At 38.9% G+C, this 9,708-nt stretch overlaps 1 protein-coding gene across 1 annotated transcript in view; it reads right to left on the bottom strand.

The window, feature by feature from the left end:
- Positions 1-9,708, bottom strand: part of PPARGC1A (peroxisome proliferator-activated receptor gamma, coactivator 1 alpha) — a 63,722-nt gene that overhangs the window by 10,096 nt on the left and 43,918 nt on the right. Inside the window, exons 8-10 of the mRNA XM_009707871.1 lie at positions 3,772-4,684; positions 3,116-3,220; positions 2,859-2,979 (exon numbers count right to left, since the gene is read on the bottom strand). Coding sequence (XP_009706173.1) covers positions 2,859-2,979; positions 3,116-3,220; positions 3,772-4,684 — 1,139 coding nt within the window. The remainder of the gene's footprint in view (positions 1-2,858; positions 2,980-3,115; positions 3,221-3,771; positions 4,685-9,708) is intronic.

Here is a 9,708-nt window from a genome sequence, read left to right as displayed (position 1 = left end):
TAGGGAAATGCCAGCCCAGGTTTCTAGCTAATCTGAAGCTACTGCAGCAAAGGTGGTGTGTGCAAGACTGAAGGGACAGCCATTCAAACATACCTCCACCACATAACATGAGCACAGGTTTCTAAAACAAGCCTCTTCAGCATTCTGCCAATATGTCTTCACATCTGCGAAAATACACACTGTCTGCACAAGCAGAGGGCATTGCTCCATGTATGATTTTGACAGATTAAAACATGTGAAATTTTTTCTCATTTCTTTTTCCGAGGTTTCCCACTCTTGTTGTCACATGGAGACTAATTCTAGATATTGAACCAATAATACCTGATGGCTTTTAGCTCAGTCATAACTTCTGTTCCTTTTCCACTGTGCATCCTTTCTACAACTAACTCCTGAAATCATAGCATGAAGAAAAGCCACCTGCCCTGTGCAACCCCTGAGGCATTAGTACTGCCTGATCTTTGGGCCACTCTTTTAAAACAGTGTCTGGAGGTATGTGGCCATGAATCAGTTCTGGCAGCACAAGAACAGGCCTGAAAAAAAATAAAAAATTCCCCAATGCAGAGAGCAAAGAAGTCTAAATTTATGGGACTGTAGAAACAGTTCAAGGAAAGAGAGAGGAGATTCTTGTGGCTGAACAATAAACGAGTTGAGTTGAGTCCCTCAAGAAAGAAGAGAGTGACACAGAAGAGATCCATAAGCCAAAAGGAGTAAGACGAGAAGCAGAGAATGCTAGAAATAATACTTCATGGGATCAGGGCTTCCTTTTTTCTGCTGTCCCCTAACCCCTACTTATTTGCATGGGGGAATAAACTGGTATGATTCAAGAGAGATTTTTGGATAAAGGAGTTAATAGGATTTCATCTACATCTCCTGCAGCTCTTACACAGGTGACTGGATTTTAAGTTTTTGCCATGCTTTGTTTATTGGTATTTATTTTTTAGTTCTGATTTATTTATGTTTATTTATAACTAATTTCATTAATGAAGATAATTATCATGACAATGCTCACTTTAGAAAGAAAATAAACTCAACCTTGGTTCTGAAACATCGAAAATTTTTAACATAGGAAGTTATGATGCAGCATATCTGGAGATTTTTAGGTTTCTTTTCTTTCCTTTTCTCTTGATCAGCTACTTGCCAAACATTTGTTTGTTTTAAACTAAATCAAATTTTCTACCTCCTCAGCAGGATTTATGTTTATTTATACCGGTAAGGTACAGTAATTGAGAAGTAGCAAGATACACCCATGACAGAGGTCTACTTGAATCTCCAATTTGTGTTAGATCTAAGAGAAAACACCCAGTGTAAGTTACAATTGCTGAAAGGCAGTGTTCATCTCTAAGCAGGTGGAAGCCAGATATTTTAAAACTAACTGCAACAATTGACTTAAATATAGCCCTGTCTGAAGCCAAGCAAAATCATTCCATTGCCTTTACTGAGTTTCAGATCAGCACAGGAGAGCATGTTATAGCTCTAAATCTCATGCTTTACGAAGTACACCTATCACCCGCACTTTATAGATAGGGCACTTGAAGCAGAGAAGAGTGAAATGATCTGATGAAGCTCACTAAGAACAACACTAGCAGAGACAAAAATCAGAAAATAAAGGTGTCTATTCCCTCCCAGAACTTCTTGCTACTGTAGACTACACCAGTCTCTGCCAATGTCTACACACTCCCAGTTCTGTAGATGTAAGTATTAGGAGAAATGCTGCAGAGTGTGTGACAAATCACCTTTTACTACAAAGTCCACTGAAGGCACTGGAAAAAAGGCCTATTCATTTTGGCAAGCCCTGGGCAGAGCACTAAGGGAAAATCTGGAAATAAAGATGAAGCGTCCTAGTCTGCACCAGTTCATGCAAGAACCAGTGCACAGCGAGTACAGCAGTGAAGGTACAACTGAACAGAAAGAGCAGGACACAGAAAACCAAGCAGAAAATGTTAAGGTGAGCCACCAAATGGGCTTAGCAACTAGAAGAGGAGTCTGGATTTACAGTAGCTCCCAATTTAATTTATCAAAACCATCACGCAGTTGCCAATGGGGAACTAAAAATGGGCAAAAGTCACCTGTCCGTTATGTAGCCATTCTTCTGTCCTACTGCTACAACAGGCAAGAGCGCTGCTCATCCCCTAATGGGTATTTCCTTCGCCTCAGGTATTTCAGTTGTTTCACAGAGAACATTGATGAACAAAATAATTAAATAATACATATTCATTATGAAAGGGCCGGTGTTAAGTGACATTTTTAAATTGCATCATGTCTTCAGACTATTTATTTTGCTAAAAATAACTTAAAAATTAACTGAGTAGTAGACAGGAAAAAAAATATTAAATTCATGCCTTTGGATCCCAGTTTTGAATTTTGTTATCTGCATCTTCTGTTACAGCTACTATGAAAGTCCAGTGATTGGTATGTAAGCTGATTCCTTATATTGCTTATGTGAAAAACAGAAATATAGAAAATAGACATTGATTACTAGCACTCTGGCAGGTGATATATAGTATAAAATGCAGGTTCACTGATAGATCTGTATAAGAAATAGATTGGTTCACTTTTAATTGTCTGTTGTCTGGGATGAAACCTTTTTCTAGTAAGCCCTTTGTATCTGCTGACTGTGAAAAACATGGACAGTTGTAATTCACAGAGCCTGAAAAATCAGTATTGTAACATCAAAACACAAATTGTTATGAAAACACATATTTGCCTAAAATTTGAAATAATAAGAAATACATGTAAGCAGAATTTTGTATTTTTTTTCTTTTATAAAAAAGAAAGTCAAGTCTGCATTCTAGCTTTAGAAATCTATGAAAAGAAACAGAAATCTATTTCAAAATGAAAGTTATCTTCACAGTGCTTACAATTGCTTTCTGCCTCTGTCTCTCCCTTTGTTTGGCCCTTTCAGATTCCCGTTTTTCATACTCTTTGCGGTATTCTTCCCTCTTCAGCCTTTCATGCTGATATTCCTCATAGCTGTCATATCTAGGAAACATAACTTAGTCATTAAAACAAGCACCTGCATTTGTGAATGTAAAATTAGTAATACAATTTCTCGAATGTTTCATTATCTCTTGAGAACCAGCTGCAAAACAAACCAAAAGCAGGCAAAATGCACTACCTGGGTCTGCGACTGTACGGTGATCTGGATCGCGATCTTGCACATAAGGGAGAACTTCTGTATGCTCGATGTCTACAGTGGCTGGACTCATAATAGCAACAAGATCTGCAGGAAGAAACACATTCACCTCTGTCATTCATTTTGACACCATTTTCTACCTCTTTCCCAAACTCTCAATTTCTTCTAAGCTACCAGTGAGATTTTCCAGTGACAGTTTGCGATCTCCTAGTCAACTAAGAGGCCTCAAGTGATTTCCCCCCGAACCCTTCTGTAATGTTCCTTATTGAGGCTAACACAGAGCAGAGTCAGCCACTGTCAACTTCATCTGATAGGGACTGTAGCTAGATTGGCACCAGGTAGCTAGCAGATAATGGAAAAGGTTAGTTGTGTACATCTCTCACCAATTGCTCTGCCGCTGACCTGACTGGCTCCACTCAAAACGTGTAAACTTGGCAAATTTAAAGGATAATGGCAACAAGTGTTTCTGTAGCAACCCTATAACCTTCAGAGTTAATCGGCTCAGGAGCAATAGAATGAGTTGCACTGGATTAAGTTATTTCCTGCCTTTTTCTTTCCATCCTTTAAGTTGCTTTATGTTTCTGCTGTTTTCCTTCTTATTAACTACGATGATGATACATGAATTTGCTGCACCATACCTTGAAGAGGATCTACTACAGGGCGACCTTGATCTCGATCGGGAATATGGAGAACGGGAACAAGACCTGTGTTGTGGAAAGGACCTTGATCTAGAGCATGTCCTTTGGGATCTTTGAGAAAATAAGGATTTGGGTGGAGACATTGAATCTCTGCATGGAGAGTTAAAAGAAGAGCAAGAAGGCGATACATCAAATAATGAATAGGCTTGTGTCCCATCCCAAGGGTAGCATAGTTTATCACTTTCATCTTCACTGTCATCAAAGAGACCATCCATCGCTAGTCCTGAATTTATAAATATAGGTAGTTTGGAGAATTGTTCATTACTGTAATCACTGTCTCTTAGTTCTCTGGTCTTATCTGCTTCTTCATCAAAAACAGCTTGGCTGGGGTGACCAAAATGCTTATTCAGTTCAGCCCGAATTTCCTGGTCTTGGAGCTGTTTTCTGTTATTACCGTGGGATCCCTGCTTACTTGTCTGTAAAGTCTCTTTCTTGAAATTCTGGTCTTGTTCTAAAGAAGAACAAATCTGACACTGCCACCCAGGTGAAGAATCCTTAAATTCTAGTTGTCTGGAGTCCTGAAGTTCCTGGGCTATTTTAATGTGTATTTCCGATTTTGAATTCAGAGATTGACAGTAGTCATGGTCACCAAACAGCCGCAAACTGGGCCGTTTTGTCTTTCTCTCCTCATGTCCACTGGACAGTACTGTAGTCTTGCTAAGCTGTGCGTACAGCTCAGACTGTTCTGGACCCTTCTTGATTGGGTTATTTCCTTGAGAACCGGAAGACTCACTATAGCGGGGCTTTTTTGAAGGTGGTACAACAGTCTTGCATGATGACTTCAGCTTAGGTGAAGTCCTAAAAGGATTATCCTGGTTGGCTTTATGAGGAGGGGTCGTAGGTGGAGTTAGGCCTAAGGGGGAAAAAAGGAGGAACAGAATATTTTTAAGCAGACATACAACATTTATAAAGGCGGCTCATGTGCTTCTTTAAAACAGATACAAAGCAAGACCCACTGTATGTCACTTTAATTTAACATTACTAATATTGGGAATAAGGGTATTTGGAGTATGAGACACCAAAGGTCTGGTAACAACAATAGCAACAGTACTAATGCACTGCCATTAATCTTCAGCATCATTTCTGCCCCTCCCCTTCCTCCATGACATCCACCTCTCTCTCTGTAGATCTTGATAGAAGAGATCAAGAGATAAAAACCAAAAGACTTTTTTGTTAAAAATCAAAAAGATTTTGATATAAAAATCAAAAGTCAAACGACTGGCACTGTCAAAAACCTAAAGAAATTAGCAGACAAAAACCTGAATAAAAGCAAGCCTGAGAAAAATAAATGAGTGCTACCAAAGGAACCTCGGTTCCTTGAATGCAAGGAAGTACCGCGACTCTACAACTTGACTGCAACGACTCTTTGTCCCCACAGTTCATTAACTTAGTAAACCGTTGCTAACCTATGTATAATACATTCTTGCAAGCATAACTAATACATTTTGCCTGAAATGTGGTTCTGCAACTGAAATCCAAGTGAACAATAGGACAACTGTAACTGTAATGAACCACTGCATTTGGAACTAAATGTAAATGAAAGTCATGAAGTAGAGAGTTGCAATGAAACCGGTAAGTATTCAAAGAGTAAAGATACCACTAACTAGCAGGACTGATCATGTAACTGTAATAGATTATATCACTATGGTGAGAGAAAATTGCAGGAAGGACTATAGCCCATCCCAGTAAAATCTGGGAACTGAAGCAGCATCTTCCAATTATTTTTATAAAGGTAGAATATAACTCTCAATATATTCTGTAGAAATCATAGCATTTCTTCAGACTTTACAAAAGGATAATGCAGGACACCAGGACAGAGTAGCAGCAAACAGCAGCCACTGTTCAGGAAATAATTACTCTTCAGGAAGGTACTTAGTATGTCATATTTGAAAAATTTGCTTCTATCCAATTGACCCTAATATAATTTAGAAGTATATATGCTTAAAATCTAATAAATTAGACTGAGATTAGGGAGTTCTCCTAGATAATCCAGACCATCCTTAAGTGCTCCAGAGGCTGATGCTGCCCAAGATTTCTTTTTCTAGCTCAAGCAATGAGCTTTCCATTACTTCCTTAGCAAGAATGAAAAGAGTGGGCAGACACATTTACAGGAAATATGTATTTCAAACATGGTTATAGAGTTTTGTTTTGTATTTTTAACCATGCAACAGAGCTCAGCAGATCAATGCAAATGGAACATGTTTTATGGTGTTTTGCTGTAAAGAAGGAAAAGTGTCCATCAATGCATAGTGCTCCCTAAGGAGCAGAAATGGAGACTGGGAGTCCCATTGCATTAGCTGCAATGAATTTGTTCCAGAAAAAAAGAAGATAGGAGTACCAAGGCATGAATACTTGATGTGAGAGAGAAGCCTGATTTTGTCTGAACATTTGGAAAAAAATGGTTATGAGCTACCCGTGCCTATGCGAAGACTTTGCCTAATGCCACAAAAGTCAGGGAAACTGAGGCAAAGATAATGACACCTAAAACTCTAGTTATCTCAAATTTGAATTTAATAGGGAAAAACTTTTGTGCAAAGTCATCACTGTTAATCTATTTCCTTTAATTAGAGCCTTCAATTTTTATTTCCTTCCCAAAAATTCACTTGAGTCAGCAGTATGTATTTCACATCTTATCCACCTCCTCACTAACAAATATATTTTACTAACAAATGAATTTTTGGTAAAATGAAAAGAACAGTCCTCTTAAAAATTCTGCAGCAACAATTTCCAGATTAAAACTTTGGGCTCAGATTCAACACAGATTTGAGTAAGCAAAGACTGTTTTCTAGATAAAAAATTTAGAACTGTCACTTTTACTCGTGAAATTATACAGCCCATAAGAAGCTCTAGGGTTAGTTACTGATTTTTTGGATATAGTTTTAAAAATGAAGCAGAAATACAACCACTCCACAATGAACATGCATATTTAAGAATTTCTGGCAAAGAAACCCCAGAGATAATCCAATATTCCAAATAAAATATTGTTTCCATTTCCACTTCTTTAAAGCTAGCCCCAGCAGGAAGAAAGCTAAACACAGAGCACAATGATTTCCAGAAGCCTGACAGGGAGTCCAACAATCTTTAGAGGAGGGGAAAAAAAAACCCGCTACCAAAAAAATCCTTGCAAAAGTACAGACTGAGCTAAATTTACTGGCACTTCTCTTGCTGGCAGAACTGTGCTGAGGACAGCCTAAGAAAGGGTTTCCTCGTGGCATTTTGGCTATTTTCCTGGTTTTCAGCAGAAGCAGGAAGTGCACAGGCAAGTAGAAACAGATAAAAGTTGGAAAATGTTCATTTAACTTTTGAACAAACCTCCATCAAGGGAGGGGGGAGGAGGGAGTGAAGTTTTGAATTTACATCACCGCTATGGAGTCCACCTTCAGCGTGTCCCATGACCAATCTCCAAACCATGAACTTTGAGAAAACCAGTTGGCTGCACACTTGCTCATATTCACACTAATCGCTGGTAATCTTCACCGAGGACTACGACCCCACATCAACAATGTTACAATATCCTATAACCACTGGATTATTTCATACACAGTGATTTCTCCGCCAATGTGTACATTTTAGCGTTGACAGTACAAGGTATATTCTGTGCTCTCTCTTGAACTTAGCAGGTTTTGACAGATTTATGGAAGGACAGATGGCCATTACCGGCTGAAGGCTGACAAGAGGCAGTTCAGAGCATTGTTAACACACTTGCACAAACTCTCAGCAGTGCAGCGCTGTGCAGAATGTAATTCAGACTATAGCTTTTTTATTGCTGCCTATTTTCTTTTGTCAAAAGAGCCTGCTGTGCACAGCAACAAATGGCTGCCATTACCCAGAATGTAATGGGTGTCAGACAAATCACGTAACACAAACAATCAAGAGTATGTAGGTCATATTTCAACAGAGCACAACCTTAGCAATATTTATGATTACTGCATTGAAATGTGCTCTATAATAAACAAGTACCTCTACATCACTCACACTTATGTACTTCTGCACAGCAAATCTGTTAGAAGTGGTACGTACTCTACAATCATCCCCCTTAAACAGTCTTTTTTCTTTTTAAAGTAAAAGGCAAGTATTTTTTCATGACATGCTATAAAACCATTTTCTTTGTAGAGACTTTTCTTTAATTGAATGGCTTCGGTAAATGGTATGTTTGCACTTTGCCTTGCTCTGTCTATATACTACAAACTCACTCAGTGATACTGTGCTTGAAAATAGCATACATCCATTTGCCAGCACTGCTGCCGAAGCAGCACCGTCCTCCCTGTGCCTGTGCAACAAAAGGTGTCTGCCTGTGTGCCAACTCTGCCACCTTGTCTGAGGGACTTCTTTCAAGAAAGTCTCTGGGAGAGTGAAACTACTTTTGATACATTCCAAAACACCACTAAACACGCTTAGTAACTAATTTAGCTCAGTTAGGATGATAAGCAGAAAGTAGGGGAGTGTCTTTCCATAAAATGTGACATCTTGACTTTTTAGGACTGATTTGCAATGCTGTTTTACATAGACACCAATCTTTCTAAAACTCTACTGTAACTGTTAGCATTTAAATGTTTGATTACGTTTGTTGTGCTTTGAGTGGGCTGAGAATTAGTGTCTTTTGGGGAACGCAGCCCTGGAACCTTTCTACGTGTGCACTGGGCTTTTGAGAGGCATTAAAAATTAATTCTTTTATACTTTTTAAGTTTGAAAACTGACTGTCAAGGGAAACATTATTTAAGGCCACTTAAAACACTGAACACCAGATAACAGCTCAATTCAGTAAAAGAATCAGAAGAGCTTTTCTGTGGCACAAGATTGCAAAAGCCATGAAAACATAATAACATTAAATAGCCATCATATAATAAAAAACTACATGCTTGTTGAGTATTCAGTTTAATCCTGTTGTCAGTGCTGCAGAGAATAAACACAGACGCCTGAAAATATGAAATAATTTACTAGATTTTATTCCCTCTGGACAACTCTCTGCATCTCACATCTCATTTTATCAGAAATCACGCTGAGGTCAAAGAAGTTCTTATATGATAGATTTTAAGTATTTGTTCTGACAACTAAGAGGTAACACAGAGCAAGAGGTGGGCAAATAGCAGGGTATAAGCATCCTCAAGGATGCTCATGAATTCCAAATCACTATTCAAGCTGACTGTGTTCATACAGCCTTTTCTGTCATCTTTTTGGAGAAATGAAATTTTGCACCCAAAAAGACCTGTGAGGAGTTTTATGCTCAGGTAAATTACAGGGATCTGTGTGCAAATGAAAGACTTTTCACCGAGTCACCTGTTGTAGATAAAGAGGGTGGAAATACCCTTCCAGTTACTGACTGAGCCTTAAGCGTGTAAACTCACTTCATGCACTTAGATGATGGTTTTGAGTACTTAGGAGTGAAAGTTTAAAAAGACACTGAGAGAATAGACAGAGATGAATTTCAAACATTTAGGAGCCACACCATCTTACTTCTGGCATTTATAAGTTCAGCTGAAAGTCTAAGACAATCATTGAGGAGCCCTTGATCACCAAGAGAAACACAGCCACCTCCAGAGGCACAGTCATCCTCCTAGTCCCTGAGCCTGCAGGTGCCTGCTCAGCCTGACTGGTAACAAAGAGTAAAGAGGTCTTCCAGAGACACAGAAACATTCCGTGTTCCTGGAAGACATTAGAGAGGTCCAAGCCCATGGCCTCCTAGCAAGGTGTTGGCAATGCAGCTAGCTGTGGAAAACAAAGGGAGAAGGATCTCTTTCGAGCCTTTTACTCAGAAAAAGACCTGCCTTACACAGAAATTTCATCAACTACATTATCATCACCTAGGACACCCTCCATATCATGATGTTCTGGTCCATTTTCCTTAGCAGAGCACTACAAATCAGCTGCAGGAGTTGG

The sequence above is a fragment of the Cariama cristata genome, unplaced genomic scaffold (assembly GCF_000690535.1).
Source record: "Cariama cristata isolate BGI_N322 unplaced genomic scaffold, ASM69053v1 scaffold6209, whole genome shotgun sequence".
In the NCBI taxonomy this organism is placed as follows: Eukaryota; Metazoa; Chordata; class Aves; order Cariamiformes; family Cariamidae; genus Cariama; species Cariama cristata.
The sequence above is the reverse complement of the archived record's forward strand: the minus strand, read 5'-3'. Positions and strand labels throughout refer to the sequence as shown.